Source organism: Lactuca serriola, chromosome 7 (genome assembly GCF_051521515.1).
Source record: "Lactuca serriola cultivar US96UC23 chromosome 7, Lser_US96UC23_V15, whole genome shotgun sequence".
NCBI lineage: Eukaryota > Viridiplantae > Streptophyta > Magnoliopsida > Asterales > Asteraceae > Lactuca > Lactuca serriola.
Window position 1 is genome coordinate 86,185,355 of NC_136414.1, and position 23,821 is coordinate 86,209,175.

At 30.0% G+C, this 23,821-nt stretch overlaps 1 protein-coding gene across 1 annotated transcript; it reads left to right on the forward strand.

Moving 5' to 3' along the window:
- The first annotated feature begins 814 nt into the window (after window positions 1–814).
- PLA2-ALPHA (Phospholipase A2 family protein) lies at window positions 815–9,894 on the forward strand. The gene is made up of 4 exons (XM_079009012.1): window positions 815–1,044; window positions 1,147–1,189; window positions 1,268–1,393; window positions 9,517–9,894. The coding sequence occupies exons 1-4, from the start codon at window positions 898–900 to the stop codon at window positions 9,690–9,692; spliced, it is 492 nt and encodes a 163-aa protein (XP_078865138.1). The 5' UTR covers window positions 815–897; the 3' UTR covers window positions 9,693–9,894.
- The last annotated feature ends 13,927 nt before the right edge of the window (window positions 9,895–23,821 follow it).

Below are 23,821 nucleotides of genomic sequence, written 5' to 3' on the forward strand. Positions count from 1 at the left end.
TTTTTTTAAATATAGTTAATTGTCCAAAATACTCATATGCTGAAAATTATATGATTATATGGTACATGCTATCTTACTGTAATATCATAGACTCTTATATCATAACCATTGATTATATTTCATCCGATTGTCCACATCTGTTCATTCTGACACAATAGTTAGCAAAAACAAAATAACGTAAGCGATATATATATATATATATATATATATATATTCCTATTCTAATAAAAGAATAGTTTTATTCTCCTTTTAATATGTGTCATTATATTATGCCTCATAATTAATGCATATTTTATTTTTCTTTTGTCATGTGTCACCTAATTTTTTCTTCTAATTAATGCATGTCACTTATCAATCTATTTATTCTCCATTTTAAATTTCAAATTTCAAATTTTAAATTTCTCACTCTAATTATATTAAGTTAATAATATTATAATTAAAATTAAAATAAAATTAATACAAATTATAAAGTGATATAATTTTACATATTTATTTAAATCAGTGGTTATAATTTTATATAACTAAAAAAATCCTCTTAATTAATAATTTATTTAAAATAAGTGATTAATAATTTTGAGTTTTTACTATTAAAATTTAATTAATTTTATAATCGTGATTCCCACGGGTTATATATATATATATATATATATATATATATATATATATATATATATATATATATATATATATATATAAGATGACAATGGAGTGAGAAATGTGATCTATACACTTGACACTAGATATCCAAAAACAAGTCACGAGACTTGTTCCAACACAAAAAAGGAAATCGAACACTTTTAATGAGTGTCCATGCCACCCCTTCTACCCCTACTCTATCCCACCCACCCTTATTATCCAACCATCTCTTCCTATAAGTAAGAGCTTTTAAGCAAAACCATGCATCATCTTCTAGTTCCCTTTGCTTCTTCAATGGCATCAGCTCTCCACTTTTTAATCTTCATTTCCTTTCTAACCCTCAATTTTTCTGCTATTTCCCTTTTTGCCCTTAAAGTTCATGTTGGTGCTAACACTGGCCTCAGTTTGGTAAGCTTGATTTTTATTAACTGCTTTAATTTTTTTTCTTGTTAATTATTTGATTTTTAATCAATATAATGTATTTTTTCCCTTTAATTTTTGAGCATTTAGTCTAAAGCCTGCAGCAATATATGTGAATCCTCCTTCTGCAAAGGTATATATAAATACATATTTCTCTAGGGATCGACTTTTATTTTATATTTTATTTATATGTGTATACATATTTTTTCAGTCCCACCATTGCTGAGATATGGGAAGTATTGTGGAATATTATACAGTGGATGCCCAGGAGAGAAGCCTTGTGATGATCTTGATGCATGTTGTATGAAACATGATTCCTGCATTTCAGCCAACAACAGTGAGTATTAATTTCCAATCAAAATTTCACGATTTTGTTCCCAATGAAACATTTATATATAAATAATCGTTAATTATGAAACATTAATTATATCAACTTTAGTTTATATCTTTTTATCTTCATATTAATCTATATATAAGTAGTATATATAAATTTTTAATTAGGGAAACAGATAATTAAATAAAACTCAATTAATATAAAATATTTTTTCAAAGAACTGAAAACTAAAATAATTATAAATTAAGTATACTTTAAGTAATTTTTGTTTTTTACATATAAATAAGAAAATTAAATTAAGTATAAGGTTACTTTAAGCAAATCTGTGCATCTTCTATACTAAGAATTTATATCCTATAATATGTGATTAAAATTTATTTAAGTAATTAATAAATTAAAACAAATAAAGACAAAAAAGGAAAAACAACAAAAATTGAAAAAGCTAATTATAATTAGCTTTGTGCAGTAACAAGTAATGGAGAGAGAAAAAATAATTGAAAACTCATAAATACTTTACCTATTTTTTCAATTTTTCTTTATAACCCAAAAGATACAATTTAATAATCTCCTGTTGGAATGACTCAAGAATATTTAAAGGAGGCCACATTACATGCCATAATTTTTGTAACATGTGACTCCTGATGGACATTCAATGAAATAATTGCTCGTTGTTTATACTAAAATATCTATGCTCCAATCATTGCATTTTTGTATTCCATTGATAAAAATGTAATATTGTTTAATTTGGATCATAAAAATAGCAACAATTTTAATAAATGTTATTTTCACAATTTATCCATCTGTTCATCACAGTTATTTCAAAATATTTATAATTGATTATATTTAAAAAAGTTTTTGAAATTTTATCTACTTAAAAGGATAATCAGTAATTCGAATATTCATAAAAGTTTCAAATTAATAATATATCAGGTCAAAAAATTCTAAATTCTTGAGACCAACAAAACAAATGTTCAGCTGCGTATAGTTGAACAAAGAAATAACCAACATATCAATACCAATTAAAACAATTTATAACTAGATGATAACAATTTAACTAATATAAGAATATGATAGTGATATTATTAATCGGCGGACTTTAGTTGGAGCCTACCTTTCAATTTCTTAAACACAGTTGAAAATTTTTGAAATTTTTTCCAAAAAAATGCAAATTTTACTACACGCTACCTCTAAAATTACATACGCTATTCCAGACAATTTGTTCCGTGTAGTTAATATTATTGTTAGAAAAGATAAACGATAAACCTTGATGGAAAATTAATTAAACTCCATATAAGGGCATTTGAAGTAATGCAAAACTTCGAGAAATTAAATATCTTTTTATTTTTTGTTTTTACAAATCTTCATATTCATTTAAATAATGACATGTATTATATTAATATCCTAAAATATTATTAAATAATTATTAAATGTTACACATGTCACGTTTTAATGGGATAAAATGATATATAGGAAAAAAAATATAAAAATATTTAATTTCTTCAAAACTTCAACTTTATTATATATGTTCTCAACAAACATATCTAAATTAATATTCATAATTAGTACCAAATACAATACAACCTAACATAAGAAATTTTCGTTATATATTATTTCTCAGCTACGAGATTTTGCTTTTGGTTTGTTGCTTCAATCACTTAATTTTAACAGTTAGATTTACCAACTTCAATAAATAAAACCTACTAAACTCGTTTCTATAGATGTTTGGTAGTTGGAATATTAAATCCCCTGTGCGCTCACTGCATACTTATTAAGGGTACACCGAATACATTATATATATATATATATATATATATATATATATATATATATATATATATATATATATATATATATATATATATATATATATATATATATATATATATAGGGTTAGGTTCATGTGAGATGGCCTAATTTTGTGAGAACGTGAGACGAATTTTTTTATTTTTTTTTAGTTAATTCAAGTTCCGAAAATAATATTAAAAAAAAGATTTTTTGGATTTTTCCATTTATTTTGCATTTTAAAATTATTTTTTAGAATATGTACAGTGTAGTATTCTATTAGAATATTTCACGCATTTTAAAAAAACGGGATTTTTTTTAGTTAATTCAAGTTCCGAAAATAATATGTAAAAAAATAATATTTAGAATTTTCCATTTATTTTGCATTTTAAAACTATTTTTTAGAACATGTACAATGTAATATTCTATTAGAATATTTCACATATTTAAAAAAAAAAAAAAAAACGGGATTTTTTTGTTATTTTTTTATTTTTTAGTTAATTCAAGTTCCGAAAATAATATTTAAAAAAAGAATTTTTGGATTTTTCCACTTATTTTGCTTTTTAAAATTATTTTTAGATTTGGTTTCACAAAATTAAAATGGCCCCAAATGAACCTGAACATATATATATATATATATATATATATATATATATATATATATATATATATATATATATATATATATATATATAGGCCGGCCCCGAGATTTCGGAATCCCTGTGTAATTTAACAAAAATTAGGCCCTACAACTTAAAAGGCCTGAAATTTTAAGCAAAAGAATGACAATTTTTCATATTCTAGTGTATAAATACATATTTTAAAATTTCATTCAAAATAATACAGAAAAAATAAAATTGCTTCTATAATCATCATTTTCTTTAAACTCAGGTAGCAAAGAGTAACACATTTGTCCTCTACAAATAACTATAAAAAAAACATAAATCAAATCAGAAAGTTGAGTTACATTATTAGAAAATAAAAACTTTGACCTGCTTCAAATAAAAAAGAGAAGATAAGAACTTACCTTATAAATTTCGACCTACCTCATAAAAATCTGAAATAGAAAACCTGTAAACTTCAAACACGGATTGAAACTCAATAGATTATTGCTTCAATGCTTATAAATTCTAGAACTAAGAATCATAAAGAATGAAAAAAGCTGATATTTTTATAAATAATTTCAAAAATGTAGAGATAGATAAAAAAAAAATGTATAATAGCTTGATTTGAAATCAGAAACATGTAAACCTCAAAAAGGGAATAAAAATGGACAAATTATTGCTTCAATCTTCAAAATTCGAGAAAACATGAATAAAAAATAATTAAAAAAATCTAGTTTACTTCTAAAGAACATCATAAATGTATCAGATAGATAAAAAATAAACAATACCTTTTGATTTTTTCCCTAGACTCATCCCAAATTCTTTGATTTTTGAACCTAATAATCAACAAGAAAAAAAGAACATAAATATGAAATCAGAAACAATGAATGAAACAAAATCACAAAAAAAATTAATTACTTTTTACAAATCAGAAACGTATCAGAAATTAAAAAAAAATAGAAATTGATTTGCTTGTACCTATAAAATCCTGAAATTGATTTCCTCAATTCCTTGTTCCTTTTGAGTTTTGATTTTTGAAACCGATATCCTTGTTTCTCCAATTTTGGAAACTGGTTATTGATTAGAGTGCAGTCAACCTTCTAAAATCAAAAAAAATCAGAAATTAGATATAAAAATCTAAATAGAAGAAGAAAAAGAAGTAACGACTCATAAAAAATTGAAATACCTTAATCTTACCTTCTGATTTCAAAATCTTAAACATGTAAGAAACTTGAAGCTTCTAAATCGTTGCCTCCGATTGTAAAATAAATCGTTGCTTCAAAGTTTCATGAAGAAAGAAAAAGAATTATGATTGTTGAATGCCTTTGAAATTGAAATCAACTAATGTGTTGAAAAGAAACAAACAATAATATTGTTCGTTGTTGCATGTCGAGAAAGATTTAACCCATGCTACAGAAATCGAAGCGTTTTCTTTCCTTTCCAGAAATTTCATTTTATCCCGCTCACTTATCGACTGATACATGTATAAAAAGATTAACCTAATTTGTTTTGGGTCATTAAATGAATATAGGCTATTGTGAACGTTAAAGAAAAATTGGGCCCTATGATTTCTTGGACCCTGTTTATGGGCACTTTCTGAACTTCCCATGAGCCGACCTGATATATATATATATATATATATATATATATATATATATATATATATATATATATATATATATGTGTGTGTGTGTGTGTGTGTGTGTATATATATATATATATATATATATACACACACACACATATATATATATATATATACACAGGAAAATCTCCAAAAAAGTCCTAAAACTTTAGTCCAATTTATGAAAAAGTCTCAAACTAAATTTTATTTACAGAAAAGCACAAAATACCGGTTAAAACTTCGAAAAAACCCTTTTCAGCCGGTTTTACAGATTTTACCGGTATTATGTCCTTTTTCGTTAGTTTGCTCAAAATTTTAGGACTTTTCCAAAAATTACATAATAACCAAAATATTGAGACTTTTTTGAAAATTACCATGAAATTAATAGATATTATTATTAACAAATCATTTATAAACATAAAAAATACTTTTATTATAAAAAAGGAAATACATTTGTTGCTCATTTCTAGGAATAAATTTGGGGTCAAAGTACTCTATTGCTTCCTGACCACTTAAACTCTCTATGTTCTTCTTATGCATTGTTGTGGGTATGATGGTGAGATGAACTTAGTTAGCATTCCTCTAATGTTGGTGTTCCTCTTATGTTGTTTAACCTAACTACCAACCAACATTCGTACCTTACATGTTAACAACCATCGGCTAACACAAATCTATAAAATGTGAAAGGTGAACGGTGAATGATAATTTATATGGAAACAAGTGAAGGGTTATTATCTATTTAAATTGTTATTCAAAGTTTACTTTTCAATCTCGATAAATGTGTGTAATTTTATGGTTGTTACCGGGTAATGTTTGGAGGTTAGGTGGTAGTTAGGTTAAAGAACATAATGAAAGATCTTAATGTTCGTGTAATGATATTTTCTAATAACACTTGATCATATAGCATCATGCCTAATAAAAAGTAGACACTTATTAATTGTGTATTAATAAATATGATCAAATCTTGTATTGGTCACGCCTAACAGAGTACTTCTCACTATGACACCCACAACGCTACATAGGAAGAACATAGAGACTTTGAAGTGGTCAAAAAATAATAGAGAAGTACATAGTCGACCATTCTATTCCTAAAAAATTAGCAACAAATGTATTTCTTTTGTTTATAATAAAAAATGTATGTTTAAAAATGATTTGTTAATAATAATATTCATTAATTCCATAGTAATTTTCAAAAATATCCCAATATTTTGGTTATCCGGTACTTTTCAGAAAAGTCATAATATTTTGAACAAACTAACGAAAAAGGACAGAATACCGGCTAAATCTACGAAACTGGCCAAAAAGGGTTATTTCGAAGTTTTAGTCAGTATTCTGTGTTTTTCTGTAAACAAAAATTACTCCGTTATTTTTTCATAAATTAAACTAAAATTTTAGGACTTTTTTTCAAGGAACCAATTTTTTTTTTCAATTTCTAGAGCTTATTCTTTATCGAAAAAAAAAAAATCTAAAAATATCTAAATGCGAAAAATATTTTTCGGATTCAACATGTGAATCTGGATTCACATTGTGTATTTTAAAAAATTCACATTGTGAATTTGACGTAAAAAAAATTTCAAATTTGATATCATTGGAAAAAGGATAAAAAGTTATGAATTTCCGTATTTTTAGTTTTTTTTTTTTTTTTTTTTTTGATAAAAAATAAGTTATAAAAGTTGAAAAAAAGATTGGTTCCTTGGTTTCTTGGTTAACTATGGTTATGTATTGAACCTCATCCTATATATATATATATATATATATATATATATATATATATATATATATATATATATATAGGGTGAGGTTATATCTATTGTGTGCATGTAGGATTGATTCTGGACCAATCATTTTAGTTATTTTAAGAAAGTAATTAATGCATATTAGATGTAAAAGATATAATGAGCATTAATTAGAACTTCAGCATTTAATATGCATTACTTACTTTCTTAAAATAACTAAAATGATTGGTCCAGAATCAATCCTACAAGCACACAATAGATAGTAAAAACATTTGAACCTAACTCTCTCTCTCTCTCTCTCTCTATATATATATATATATATATATATATATATATATATATATATATATATATATATATATATATATATATATATATATATATATATATATATATATATATATATATATATATATATATATATGGTTAGGTTCATTTGAGACCACCTATATTTTGTGAGACTGTGAGACGCATTTTTTATTTATTTTATTTATTTATTTTTTATTTTATTTTAATTTTTTTTAATTAATTCAAGTTCCGAAAATAATATTTAAAAAAAGAATTTTTGGATTTTTCCATTTATTTTGCATTTTAAAATTATTTTTTAGAATATGTACAGTGTAATATTCTATTAGAATATTTTACGTATTTTAAAAGAAAATGGAATTTATTTTTATTTATTTTTTATTTTTTTTAGTTAAATCAAGTTCCGAAAATAATATTTAAAAAAGGAATTTTTAGATTTTTCCATTTATTCTGCATTTTAAAATTATTTTTTAGAATATGTCAGTGTAATATTCTATTAGAATATTTCACGTATTTTTCAAAAAAAATGAAATTTATTTTTATTTTTTTTTTAGTTAATTCAAGTTCCGAAAATAATATTTAAAAAAAGAACTTTTAGATTTTTCCATTTATTCTGCATTTTAAAATTATTTTTTAGAATATGTCAGTGTAATATTCTATTAGAATATTTCACGTATTTTAAAAAAAAACTGAATTTTTTTCATTTTATTTTTTATGTTTTTCTAGTTAATTCAAGTTCCGAAAATAATATTTAAAAAAAGAATTTTTGGATTTTTTCATTTATTTTGCATTTTAAAATTATTTTTAAATTTGGTCTCACGATTTCTCAAAATTAGAATGGTCTCAAATGAACCTGAACATATATATATATATATATATATATATATATATATATATATATATATATATATATATATATATATATATATATATATATATATATATATATATATATATTAGCAAACACTTAGTATACATGCATTCATGTTGATTTTTATATTTTGCTAACATTATGTTTTCGAAAACTAAAAATGATAAAAACCGTCACTTTTAGATCATAAGGATATAAAACTATAAAACATAAGAAAATCTCTATGAAAATTTTTCTTTAACATTAGTAAATTAAAAAATGGTATTTCAAATTGTTAAATATATATATATATATATATATATATATATATATATATATATATATATATATATATATATATATATATATATATATAATGATTAATAACTTATTATAACTTCTTATTGACTTCATCGTTATCGACTTCAATTTAATTAAGTAGTGTTCATAACCATTTTAATTTTATATATATCCCTTTTGGTTAAGCTAGTAGATTACTTGGGTCGAGAATTTGACACAATCAACTTGCGTAGAGGTCGTGAATTTGGTACATCTATGTTAAAAAATATGATTTTTTAAGGTGAGATGTATAAATAGACTTTATAAATAAAATAAATTTTATTCTATAAATCCATAACGTCTTAAAATTTTGATTATTAAAACGAGATTTAAAATTTTGATTTTAAAATTTATCTAAAACTTTAAGACTTAACTATAAAATAATTTTTTTTTTAAGATTATAACCGGTTTTTAAAGTGTTCTACAACTAAACCGTAACTATGAGATTTTAATTTATAATTGATCGCTATTAACAGTTAATAAGATGATGTTTTATTTGAAACTTAAATAATCTTATTCAATAGATATGATTGTTATAAAAAGTACATAAAGTATTAGATGCATGCAATATTCATTTTGATTTTTTATTTTTTTACGGTATGTTTTCCAAAAAAAAAAAAAGAAAAAAAAAACTAAAAACTATATAAAAAAATCATCTCTTTTTATATCGTGGTATATATCCATAAAAAAATTATAAAATATAAGAAAATCTCTATGAAATCCTTTCTTTTAACATTAATAAATAAAAAATTGATATTTCAATTTTTCTATATATCTAAAGATTTAGAACTTATTATAACGGCTTATTAACTTCATCATTGAATTCAATTTAATTAAGTAGTGCTCTTATCATTTAATTTCAAATTTTTACATGTTTTCTACAGACAACTATTTGAGCGAGGAATGCAACAAGGGGTTGTTGAGGTGTGTAGAAAGGTTTAAGAAAGCAGGGAGCAAGACATTCAAAGGCAACACATGTGATGCAAATGATGTTACCAACACCATTAAGCTTGTTATGGAAGCTGCAGTTCTGGCGGGCAGATATATTCATAAACCCTAATATAATATGCAAATCATACTCCCTTCAAGTATGGAGATAGTTTGACATGGCATAAAAATTGGACGACATTTTAGAATCAATGAATTCCAACAAAAAGAACATTATTCTTTTATAATTTTAATCAAATACATTTTGATATTGTATTTGTAGCCAAACATAATTTGAAAGAACTGATGATAAAGCTTCTTTTCATGACTTGAAATCACAATATTAAAGTTGCACATTTTGATTTATGTTGTAGCGATCAGTATATATTAATAGAAAGTATTTTTTAAAATCCACTTTACGTGTATATAACTATATATGTATATGCCTTTTATAAAATGATTGCATCTTATTTTTGAACAAACTGGATGATTGAAATAGAAAACATCTAGCAATGATTTAGAGAAATACCAAGAAGTATTACATAGGAATCCAAATATGCTGGTTTTCATCCGCTACTAGAAAATGAGGTATCAGCGACAGATTAGCTAGGGATCAACGACGGAAATGAGAAGTCTCCCTAAAACCTAAATGCTACTCAAGAAATATTGGAAAACCCATCACTAATTTCCTATTCCCTACCATATTTTGGCTGAGTTTCATTTCCCTCTCAATATTTTGGTTCCCCCGCCTCCCTCCCATATTATCCTCCTGAAAACATCTTACCCTAATTTCAATATGCCATTCTCTTTACCCTATTTTCTCCCAACATTGCTGACTTTTTCCACCCCACCCTCAACATCGCCGCCACCACCCCTACAACAAAGAAAAGGATGTTGTGGAGGAGACACATGTCGTCTGCACATACCCATTTGTGTCACCAACTTCTGTATTTTCTCTAAACCGTAAAATGGAGGAGTTTCAAAAATCCCAAACAGAACAAGCAAGAAGCCACACAACCTTCGAATTTTGCCGTCAATTTCATCTCCTAAACTGGAAATTGCTTAACATCAAACGAAGGTAACACTCCATAGATTAGCTTGTACCTTTCTAGTGCAGCTTACATGGGTACTATCGAGTTATTGACAATTTAATCTCTTTTATTCTCGTCATGAACCTCGATTTTTTTGTTCTTGTAGCATAAGGCAACATCACAAGACCGTTCACAAGTCTAGATTCCTAATCGTGGTTATATGTTTTATCTTAATTTCAAGAGTTATTCTTCTAAAACTGATTGTTCCGGATAAGAAGTGTGTGTCACTTGCAGTTTGATTATTTGAGAAAAATGAACACCAAGGACATGTCTCCAGGTATACCGGTTTACTCTCACTACTAGAAAAACAGCCTTTTACGACGCGCAATGCGTGTCGTAAAACGCTCAGACGACGCGCAAATGCGTGTCAAGGAAGACCCTGTCATAACGAGAGACGACACGCTTTTGCACGTCGTTTATTTACACGCGCATTTAGGAAGCGCATTTATGACATGCATTCACTCTTGGACACGGGCATTAAACTTAATGAGTGAAACCTCAAGATATTCATTCGCAGCAAGACTATAGTGTAAACAAAAAAAAGGCTATTAAAAATGTATATATATGTGATGCAACAAGTATTCATTCGCTTCAAACTAATAAAGAATAAAAGATTATATGAAACTTCAAGATATTAGTAAAATTTTGTTATTAAACTTACTGAGTTGTAATGAGATTTTATTGTGTTAAACTTTTTTGTTTTAGTTTATATGAAAATTCATTCATTCATATATATCACCAAAACAACATCATGGGATGTAATAACTAATTCCATTCGGTTGTACCAGCCCTATGCAATCAACGCCTGGTGTACCTGGGACATCATCCGTTGTTTGTTCAGAAACTGATTCCCTGCCTTGTTGACTATCGAGTTGGGAGACCTGTACATCCTCTGTGATTGGTAAATTCTTATATCAGTTAACAAACTTGACACCCAAATAGTAACAAGTTTTAAAAAAAAAAACATGACCCAAAAAAGAATATGAACAAACCAAACCTTATCAATCTTTGATACACGATATGTGCTTGATAGAATCTTTTTCTTTGGTGAGAAGTTGAATAACTCATGAAGAAATTCATTTTCCAATGCAAATTGAATCAATCATTTACATAGAAATGTGCTAAACATAAACAATATTTTTTCTATTGTGATCATAGTTTTACATTTTGTAATGTAAGACATAAATAATAAGCTTTTTGAGATACTAGCAGCCGAACCTGCTTGTGCTTCACAAATCCTCCACCAAGAAATCGCTTCAAAAAGTTCAACTGTGAAAACACATGAAATATAAAAAGTGTATTCGTGTCTTTTGCACATTAAAGAGTTCCATCAACACCAAACACAATATGAGCCAAAGAGCACTAAACCAAACCTGGATTAGTTGGGACCATGTTGTAGTTGTAAGCGACTCTCCACCAATTTTCACAGAGGTTTCCGAGGCATAACCATCCTAAACTCATCAAAATAAATAATAAATAATAAACACATGTATATTGAATTATCGATCATTTCAAACAAATTAATAGACAAATAACTCAAGAAATTCAAGAATATCCCTAAAGGTGTTGTGTTGGCTGTTAAGATCTTTTTTGGCAGAACCCTTCCCAACGGCTTCAGCAGAAAGATTTCTTACTTGATTTACCACTTTTGCCCTCAAACCCTATATATGGGTAACATCACTAGAACTAATGCTATCAGTGGCAGAAGTGCCATTTAATATGTTTGGGATAAATTCGCAAAATTTAATATGTGTGTATATGATAGGGATGTAGCTTTAGAACAAGTAGAACAATTACAATATTACCCTCCAGGGAACAAATAGACCTACCACTTCAAATGCATCAGGAGTGAATTCAATAAAAGATCCAACAACCCTGTTCAAGATGATGCCAATATTATAATTGTGTCTAAAAAAATAAATTTAAAAAGAGAAATAATGACATAGAGCATTACTTGAGGGAAGCCACTCTAACATTATTACTAATCTCATCTTGTAGGAACTTGAGTAGAAGTGCTTGTAAATCAGCAAAATATGGTCGAAAAGAATCACCAATTGTCTCTGTTAAGGAGCTTTGTCTCTATTAAGGAGCTGAACAATATCAATGCCACCTGGCATCCTAGAATACAATTGACCTTAAATAAATAACAGTGAGTTATAACAAGCTCATTGGATCATAAAAATATAAATATTTAATAACCTGAAAGCCACAAACAACAATCTCATCTCCTTCATGAAGGACACCATTAAACAATACCACATCCATGGTTGCTCCAAGACCTTCTATCACTTTAAGCTCCAACAACGTGAACTTGTGGGCAAATATCATGAGAAACTTAGTAAGGAACGAAGTCAGAGGTTTATATGGGGTTACAATTAATTACCTAAGTGATCCTATGTTTGAATTCAAGTTAATCATCATAAGATTTCTTTGTTTCTGTGATTTGAGAAGCATTGGTGGAAGGAGATTTTCCATTTACATGCAGCTTTGACTTCTTTGACTAGTACTTGGGTCGTTTTGTTGATGTTGATGCTAATGCAGACAAACCACAACCAGGAACCATTAGTGGAAAAAGTTTTTATTTGCTAGTGATCAGGTTGGAGGTTGATAATCAACTTCTTTGTTGCTTATATTCATGGTGGAAATTTATCGATTAGGCAAGAAGGAGTGAGAACGAAGTCGCAAGAAAAAAATGAGACACTGGTGTCTGAAATTAGGGTTCAAGCGTAATAGAGACATGTAGAGGATGAAACATCAACCATATTTTGACTTATTTCTTAGAAGAAAAACATCACGAACATGAGAAAAGCGATCAAATTGAACTCTTTCTGGGATTGGCTTGAGGATAGTGATTAGTGAATCAAACATCCATAAATTTCTTGACTTAGATGAAGACGATGATTATCAATAATTTTTTTTTCAAAAACGAATTGCAAGAAAAACAGAGGAGAGAGTGAGAGAGACAGAGAGAGAGAGAGAGAGAGAGTACAATTATCAGACGAAATTTTGAGGTTGTAACCTTAAACTTGATGTGCAATGATTGTTCCATAGTCTTCTCCATCTCCGTTAATTCTTAGGGATCACATAATGGAACGACGATGGTGGATGAAGTGTTGGTCGAGAGGGCCTGAACATCATCGTCGTGTGAGGATGAAGAGTCGGTGTGGGTTGGAGGTAGTGGAGGTGGGTGAGGGGCGGAGACGAAGGAGAGGAGATGTTAGAGAATAGATCAAAACGAATGTAGGAGAAGAAAACGAGGTTTACAATTTTTGGGGATTTCATTTACCCTCTAAGAAGAGAGACGCACATTTCTTAAAAAAAAATATAAAACGACATTCACATAGGACACACATTTTAGATAAAGTCCCCTCCGTGTTTTTAATTTTTTTACATGAGACACTAATTTAAGGGCACACAATAATGCATGTCCCCTGTCCATAAATTTTTTGAAGAGATAGACACTTTTTTAATGTCACTCTCTTTTGCGTAACATATATCAACGAGTGTCGTGGTTTACGCGTCGTAAAATGGTATTTTTCTTGTAGTGCATTTTCCCTGAGTGAAATTTAGCTAATTTAAGGGACTAACATATGGTGGTTTTGACTAACTTGGTCTTGGATTGTATTTCTTGGTAGTTGGATATACACAGTACCTTGCATGTCGTGCCACTGGTGAGTCCTTTTCCTCTCCAATTATCTGTTAAATTGCTGCCATTTGTTCCAAAATTAGCACATATATTGTTCTATTCTTTGTTTTCAATGTTATTTATTTTTCTTATTATTTGTTAGTTATTATTGCATCCTCCGATAATAAGTTAAATTGTTGTCATCCACTTAATCATCATCAATTAAGCCTTAGAAAGAACTATAAAAACATATTTAGTAATTTGGAACTTGTTAACTATTACTCGTTTTGGTTATAAATAGATTTCACATAATTAGGAAATGATATAACTAGGATTTGTATTTGATGTATTACGCTAATAATTATTAGAAATTTTGTACATTCTATTTTTTATGAATTTGGAGTGTTACAAAATCCACTAATTACATATGCCTTGTTTTTGTTTCAGAAATTCCATTATACCTTTTGTTATATATCTTTTTTAGGGCTTGTTTCTTTGAGCTCTACTTCATGCACATCATGGATTCTGGTGAGTGCTAATAGGATTCCAAAAACATTTACCATTTTACTGTTTGGACTCATAGCCTTTATATATCCAGAAATTCTATATTGGGGTTTTGAAAATGTTGACACCCTTTTTGAATAGTAACGTCTTTTTCTTTGTAGGTTATCGATGAACTTATTTATGAGGATATAAAGGATGAGCTTAGGTTAGAACTTGAAGAAATTGAGGCCAAAAAACAAGAAATTTAGAAGGATATTCTAAAACTCGCCCAACGTTGTAACCTACCCAACTTATTAGGCTTTCACATCTGATTTTTGTAATTTGGTCTTAATACTTTGAAATCGATGTATACATTGACACTTCGAAATAGATGTCTACTCTGACACTTGATTTTCTAGTCTACTATCATTATTTAATTTAGTAGTTTGATTTTAAATTTAATTTGTACATTGAATTTCATCTTGTATCTTTGCATAAGTACATACTAGTCTACTAAAATTAGGATTCCTATTTTTTATCCAATCATAAACCCAAGTATCAATGCGCTCTATAAGCATATCCTTATGAAAGGTATTTGGATAAAATATGACACTATTTTGATACAACCATATTACCTAAACTGTTTGTTAAAATGTTGTGATGTACGTCTTAAGCAAAATCGTTGCTCGAATGTACAAAAGGATAGCACAGTGAAGGATAGTTGAATCCACGGGAACACATCCTGAGAGCCAATGTATCTTTGCATAAGCACATACTAGTCAAAAACAGAAAAATATAGAAGGATGATTTTGTTTATTAATTAAAAACTAAAATAGCAGTGAAATAAAGTAAATAAAATTCAGTAATAGAAAACGAATTTAGTTATGTTGCGACTTTTCTAATCATGCAATCAACACAAACCTAGTTATTCAAAATGTGCTCTAAGTCGATACTGAACATCTACTAATAAGCTCTAGTAGGTTTTTTTTACCTAATCAGGTAACTAAAATAAGCTCTTCGGTCAATCTTAAATTTTTACTAACTTAGTTAAATAAGCTCTTAATCAAATTAGAAAAACAACATTATGATCTATGTAAATTCTCAACAATATCCAATATTTCTCACAAGCTCAGTGTAAAAATATGAAATTTCAGTTTATATTAAAATTAAATCCTAACATGGAACCAATCTGATACTTGTTACTTATTACCGGTTTATTAGAACAATTACAGACTCTAATAATTGATTAATTAGAGTGATTTAATACTAAATTAGGTGACTAAGTTTATTAAGAACTAAAATCAAACATTGATTAAGATCAAACTAAAATATCTAGATAGAAACAAAAATCAAAAACCAAATCTAATGATTTATTACATGAAAAGTAGTGTTCTATACAAAACTGAAATAAAAGGTTTAGCTAGACATGGCTAAAAACAAGTATAGAATAATGAAAAGAGACATTAAATAATTAAACGTTACTAAACTAGATGAATGAGATGATCCACAACCTTCAGTTCTTCAGAATCGATGTAAAAGTGCAGAAATCACCCTAAAAAATCCACTCAAAAGGGTTTTTCTTTGTCTAGGAATGTCTAGGATTTAATCTGATAAGAGATGTCGTATTTGTTTTCAAGCTAGAAACTTCCAGAGCAAGAGAAAGAAAAACACGATCATGTTTTTGGAAATCACCATCACATTTTTCATTTGAAGTCTCAAAAAGTCTCGATCAGTGAAGTATGTTGCTATATATCTAACAAAATATGGAAAACACAATCGTGTTTCTTGAAACATAACAATTGAACTTTTGCTTCAAGGTCCTGAAACTTTGATTTTTAGCTTAAAAAAAATGCAAAGGTAAAGCACAATCATATAGGAAAAACATGATCATAATTTTCCTAAAACACACGTTTTTGACACGAACTCTTCAGTTTTAGCAAATCCAACCTATGTTCCAGCTTCCATAGGTGTTTTAGCTCCGCTAAGCTCCTATAATGCATCCAAAGCTACTCCCAAAGTATGGCTCCACTTGAAATATCTAAAAATGACATAAAAACTTGAGCAGTATAGGAATTTTTACGAAATACATGAGCTGAATATTATTTATACTAATGCACATGAAAAAGCATAAAATATGATGAAAAATGCTAATAAAAACTACTATAAAAGATGCATAAAATGACATCTATCAAATCTATCCAAGCTTAAACCTTACTTTCCCTCAAGTAGTAAAAATATTAAACATTATAATCATAAAGGAAATATGTAGATGACCTAAAAAGGAACTAAAATAAAATAAAGGAAACTAAAACATTTCACTTTTTTTAATGTGATCAGACTCTACACCGAGGAAGCTCCAATATAATCACTACCTAGACGATAATCACAATACCTTCCTGTTGTGACAAGCTCTACAGGGGTTTGGATGTCGGATGATGGATCTGTCCTGGAAGCTTTCCTAAGAACACAACACAGAAGAATCGTTAAAGGACATTCGGGTGTACTCCCGGGACGCCACTCCGACGATCTAGTTATTTTTTTGAGAGAGAACTCTAGGGTAATATTCGTGAGAGAGAAGATGGATCCCTTCCTTAAGGCAGAAGAGATCCTTTTATACCTGTTTCGAATGGATCGTGGGGACCTCGTCCGATGAGAGCAAGACGTGGCCTCCTCTGAATGGGAGGATCACTCCCACTTTAACTAAATGCCTTGTGATGTTAGTTATGGGCATCACCTAATCTTCTTGTCACGTCCTGATTGGTCGTGAGTGAATAAGAAGATCACGGGGGATATTCATCCCTCGTGGAAGGAAACGAACTGCCACCCTGGTGCTGGATTGCTTGGGCCAAGACTGGGCCTTGGCCAAGGTCCTGCCGAGATAATGTCTCGTTTATGCTTTCCGTTACGTTTAACGTGGCCGTTCATGGTAACGTTAACAAGTCCCTTAGACCAGTAGGCCTCTGCGTTCGTGACGTAGCAGAGTTGTTCTGGTCTACTCACAAACACATGGCGGGTTGCTATTGATAGATTATGCAGTTGGCAGGATGAAATCGTCATTGTTCGACGGTTTCATCATGAAAACGGTTTGTTGTCCCTTTTGTGGCATTTAAACCTCTGTTCCTCCTAGCGTTTCCTGCTTACCTTCTACGTTTCTCTCTTTGACTTATTGTTTCTATGAAAACCCTTTCAACCCTTTCTTCATATTTTTCCATGGCCGCCACTTGTTCTTTGGGAAGGGATTTTACCACTGAAGAATGGGAATATTTCAAGTTCCTATTGATGGGTTTTGGTCATAAGACATCCTATGTGCTCATACAAACCCTAAAGCTCGGATCTAGGTTTCTCTATTGTACATACTTTGAATCCAAGACTATAAACCCTAATTCTAGCATATGGAAATCAGAATACACATGTAATTAGGTTTAAGAACATACCTTGATTGTTATATAGCAATAACAATCCAATTCCTCCTTGAATTGACCTTGGAAAGCTGAGAGTCACAAGTGTCACTCCTCTAATGGCTTACAAACACCATAAGCAAGTGGAGAAAGTATAAAGAGAGAGGAGGGAGGTTAGAATTCGTCTCTAAGACTTCTTGGGAAGGGATGCACGAATTCATGACCCTAGGGGTGTTTATATAGGTGTAGAGATAGGGTTTCAGTCATTATCCTTATCTAGTTGCTTATCCACCAAGCAACCAATAAGATAATCCTTGAATCCTTATCATACTCGAATTCTAACGCTCTATATCCTTAAATTCGTCCAACCTAATAATAAGATAACTCTTACTTTATTTTGTAACTATCACATATTTACAATTCAGCCCCTCTAGTTTAATTAATTACACTTGATCACAAAATTAATTCTTAATTAATTATTGACCAATATTAATTAAACAAATATGATTTCTCCTTTAATATATTATTCTTATAACATATTAATAAATCATATTATCCTCTCTCTCTATTTATTTCTCCAATCAAGTTGCTTTGGTGAAGGCAACCCAAAAGGACCATGCACCATCGGGTCAAGTACATACCAAAATAGTTATGGACTTAGACACTAATCCAACAGTCTCCCACTTGGATAAGTCTAATAACTATTCTGCGTATGACTTCGGATCCCGATCTGCAATCGTAGCTTTCCAAAGCCGCTGTCAACTCTGATCATATCAAATACGCGTGTCCTTAGATAAGGGATCATATATTCCTCCATTCTAGATATCATATGAGATATGATTTCAGATCATTCTCTTTGTACTATATCTCGATTTCCGATTTATGACGACTGACTAATTGAACAAATCAAATTAGCCCTAGCCCGGCCGAGCATTTACGTTTGTCATCACTAAACCATCGAGGGGCCCAAAAGATATTGCTTTTATCCTACTTTGAATAAAAGGAATGGATAAACTTTGATACAATGCTTGCTTGCACTCACGCACCGAATCACACACAACAATATGTTTTATAACACCAAGTTACTAGTGCGTTTACGTATTATCAATGTGCAACCGATTCGCAAGATACAACTCACACATCTCGGTTTCAAGAATATAAGATGTTATCGTCTCACCAATCACTCGTGATACAATTCATGGAGTGATCCAAGTGAGTGTGGGTTTAATCCAATGCTCAAATCATATTCGTAAGCACTCATGAACGTTGCAGCAAACATTTGCTTATGTCTAATACTTTTCTAGACAATCCACACACCAATTCACGACAATCTTCACTCATATCTACTTCCAACATATGAACGACTGTGGCCCGTTTGAATAATTCGATTATTCTTAATAAACTCAATTATTCTGGAAGTCAAAACATGCAAATGTGAAACACAAGAATAATACTAATCCCATATGGCCTCAACCCTTTGAGCATAAATAAAACACCTTTTATTTATCACCATATTGATTACTCATTATTTGTAGTTCCGGGTAATCAACTTCTTACTTGAATTCCAGCACTTGTCCCATGCTCCTAGCATGCACACAATGTTTACCTATGGTTCTTACTTTGTGAAATAGATCACATTGAACACATTTCCAATCCTTCTCATTTCACAACTCCAAATCCATTTTTCATAAGTCAAAGAATATCAAATTCTTGCTACTTATAGAATATGCTAGATTCTAACATTCTATGCAACTATCCTTTCGTAATGTCACTGCACCAAAGTCACAAAGACTATTGCCAATGATATTACAAAGTCTTCTATCGGAGATTGTTACAAGACAATTCCATAGATATGATGTCTCTCACTCAAAGTACATTCCTTTGAACATCCTTTTGCATAAAAGTTTCTAATCTAGTCATAGATTTTTAATATTCAATTCCTAATATGGACACACTTCCATATGTTCCATATGACAACTCATTCTTAATAGAATCTTATCTATTCGTAATGATGTTGATATGGTCCATCCAATATGGAAACATTTCCATATTTTCCAATACTATACTTCCAACTACTCACAAGCGACCAATCATCGTCGAACTTTGGATTGTCCTTTGATAGTTGTTTAATTGTTTTAGTCAAAACCAATTCTTGTCCTTTTTTTTCTCTAAATGCGCTAGACATTTGGAAAATTTTAGAATGGTCAACCATTAAAGCATTTGCAATCGATCCTATACCCGAAGCGTATGGGACACGACGCATAATGTTTTATTTTCTATGTTCTCAAAATTCGAATAGTGAAGAGGGATACCGTAATCATAATCGAGATTTTAAGAACACACTTTGTACCTTTGACTAAATTTTATTAACATTTCTCAACCTAATCCTTTAGATTTGAAATGAAGCATAATATTCTTTCCCTTAATTATAGCAAAACAACCTTTCAACTCTTACAACTTTGCAAAGTATGACTCTTGTTTTCTATAATTAATACTGCTAACCTTGCAATACTTTCCTTAATAATCATACAATCATAACATTTATGCTCCCACTATCATGATGATTATTATAAAACATAACACTTATGCTCCCACTAGCTTCGACATGTATTCATAAACATCTTAACTTTCAGAAAACAATACTTATTGAATTTCTTAAGTTCATGTTTCTAATACTTAGTGCTTTGATAATCCTTTATCAATGCTTCTTGAACTTATACACATTTTCCTTCGATAGTTCATATGTGTGTCTAAACAATTAAGACTAATTGCCAAACCTCACAATTCAAATTATGGAAAGGGATGCCGTAACCATGATTGAATTTGAGAATGCAATTTTACAATTACTATCTTCTTAAAATCTCTCTTAGTGAAAGCATTTCTTCACAATCATTTTCATGAAGGAGGAAATCTTATGACACTTAGATTTGAGCGGTGTATGTGTTCCTATCCATGTGAATTTGTTAAAACCAAAGTTTACGACAAATTCAAACTCATATGGACCGAACCTTTCTTAATCTTGATTTCTTGCCTTTATGGTAGCACAGCTGCCCACCATGTCTTCCAAGTAGTTAAGTAGCTCACCCTTTCCTATCAATGTACCTTTCATTGATTAAGGTGCTTTGCCTTTTATGCGTATAAAATGAGAACTCATAGAACTCACATGCATAATTAACTCGATTGGATTGGCACAGAATCAAAGTAATGTCAACACGATAGGTTGTAAACCTCAACTCGTGTGCTAGTGATGATCGATAAGGTTTATTTGATTTGTTCCTTAAACCTTTCAAGACCATTAAGACTCCCATTGACTCCTTGACATATAAGATTCTCTTGTCAATAAACATTTCTTGACAAACAAATATTCAAGAGTTAGTGTAGTTTTTATCAAAACACTTCATAAATTGGTCCTAGTTGGTCTTTGTCTTATCCAAGACATCACAACTTTCCACATTTAATGAAAGTTACAAACCTTCTTAATACCTTTCACTCAATGTCACAATCTTAACTTTAAGACTTGTTATTGGAACGAAGTATGATTGACTTGTTGATTTAACCATTTCTTCAATTCTTGATTCCTCTTCTTAGACATACAATTGTACTAAGACTGACTTAGAGGATCAATTGAGATATGGTTCTTAATCATTAAGACCTATCATAAAGCATAAAAGGTACTCTCCCTTCTTCTTAGAATGGAGAAACTTTTATCTCTCTGCCTACTTGATTCTTCTTATTCGTTCTGCTATTGATCTAAACCCTTTAATCAATTCAGAATTACACTTAATCTTGTAAGTATAATCATATTTACTAAACCTTTAGTAAATCATGACGAATATCATTATTACTCTTATGGTGGACTTGATCAACACGCAACATTGTGCGCTCGATCTCTTAGTCCTTCACTTGACACTTTGTCAATGAATTTGTCTAATTTCCAAATACGAAATTTCTCATTCATCGTGCAATCAAGTTGCATGATTCCAAATTTCTGTCCAATTGGAACTTTGGCGATGAGAAACTCTCTCTATTTGGTAAATTCTCGACTTTCCATAAATAAGAACCAAATCCATTATTGCTAATAATAGAAACATTTTAACATCAAATTTTCATACACGCCATTGCAAGGATAAATAAAATTTTAAAATCAAAATTTATTTTATTGCGGAAAAATTTGTCCTTACAATGCAATTCATTGAAAAACTATGCTAATACATCTTTCTTAGCAATCTAATTCTAACTCTAAGTAGTAGCTCAAGAATCTAATCTTCGAGAAACGCGATCGAAATCCATTCCTTCACGGTTAGATTCTGCTCAATTCTTCCTTTAAGCTTCCTTTCTTTTCTTCGATCCTATAAAACATCAATTGTAATCTTATCACATTATGTATTAAGAATCTAGAATAGAAGCTTAAAAGAGTTAGTTAATGGATTTTACCAAGATTAGAGCCATGCGTTTCGACTCTCCCATCTCTTAGATCTCTTAGGTAAATGGGGCAGCTTCGTCTCCAATGCCCCTTCTCTTGGCAATAAAAGCAAATTGACTCTTTTGGAACAACATATGGAACTACTTCAGACATCGCCTTTCTCTTATGATCAAACTTTTCGATCATAGCATGTCTTTCGTTGCCATTGTCTATATCCATAGAGGTCTCGAAGGCAGATTCACCAATCAACTTTGCTTTCCTATTGCGCCAAATCATTGCTGATTCAGCAGCAATAAGCATATAGGTGAGATCTATAAGGGTCACGTCGTAGTTCATCATATAGTACTCTCTTACGAACTCACTATATGAGTTGGGAAGTGACTGAAGAACCCAATCAACAGCCATTTCCTCACAGACAACGGATCCCAACATTCTTAACCTATCAATGTGTGACTTCATCCCTAGGACGTGTGCACACACGGACTTTCCTTGTTTATGTTTAATTGCCAAAAGGGCTTGAGTGATCTTGAACTTTTCAAGCCTTTGAACTTGTGGGTTAGGGAGAATAATTGGAGGAGGTAGAGGAAGTGAAGCATGATTTCTTGTTCCTCGATCGGATCGTGGAATATCATCTTCATGTGGAATGCTTGTTCCACAGGATTTGAAAAGACCATAGTTGTCGAACTTCGACATCTACAAAACGGGAGAAAAACGAATTCAAGTTAGTTGATAGATTGAGTCCTTGGTAGATCACCCAAATGAAATTCCAAGGCTAGGACCCAACACAATACGCTACAACCTAGAAAAGGGATGCCGTAATCTAGTTGCAGAATATTTGAAGGTAAGTGAATGACGATTCACTAATTTCCACCATGAAAAACAAAAAAGAAATTTAAGTTTTAAATCTATGAAAACTCCTAGATCCTTTGAGATACATTGAGCTTTCAATGGCATGTTTATATCTCGATATGCCCCTCTTGTTTGTGACTGGGATGCCGAGGATCACAAAGCGGGTGTGAATAACCATGCAAACTACATGGTGCCCTCACATGTTACAGTCACCTATTCGATGTGCCGGTAAACCACACACGCTCCACCGAACTATGACAAACATTGAGTCACCCTTTGCTACCTTTGCTTAGACCCATTTAGTGTGCCGGTTAACCACACACGCTCCACTAACGTCTTCGCAAGGGCACAAAGTGTAATTTCATGGAATTGCATCAATTCACTTTTGCCTAA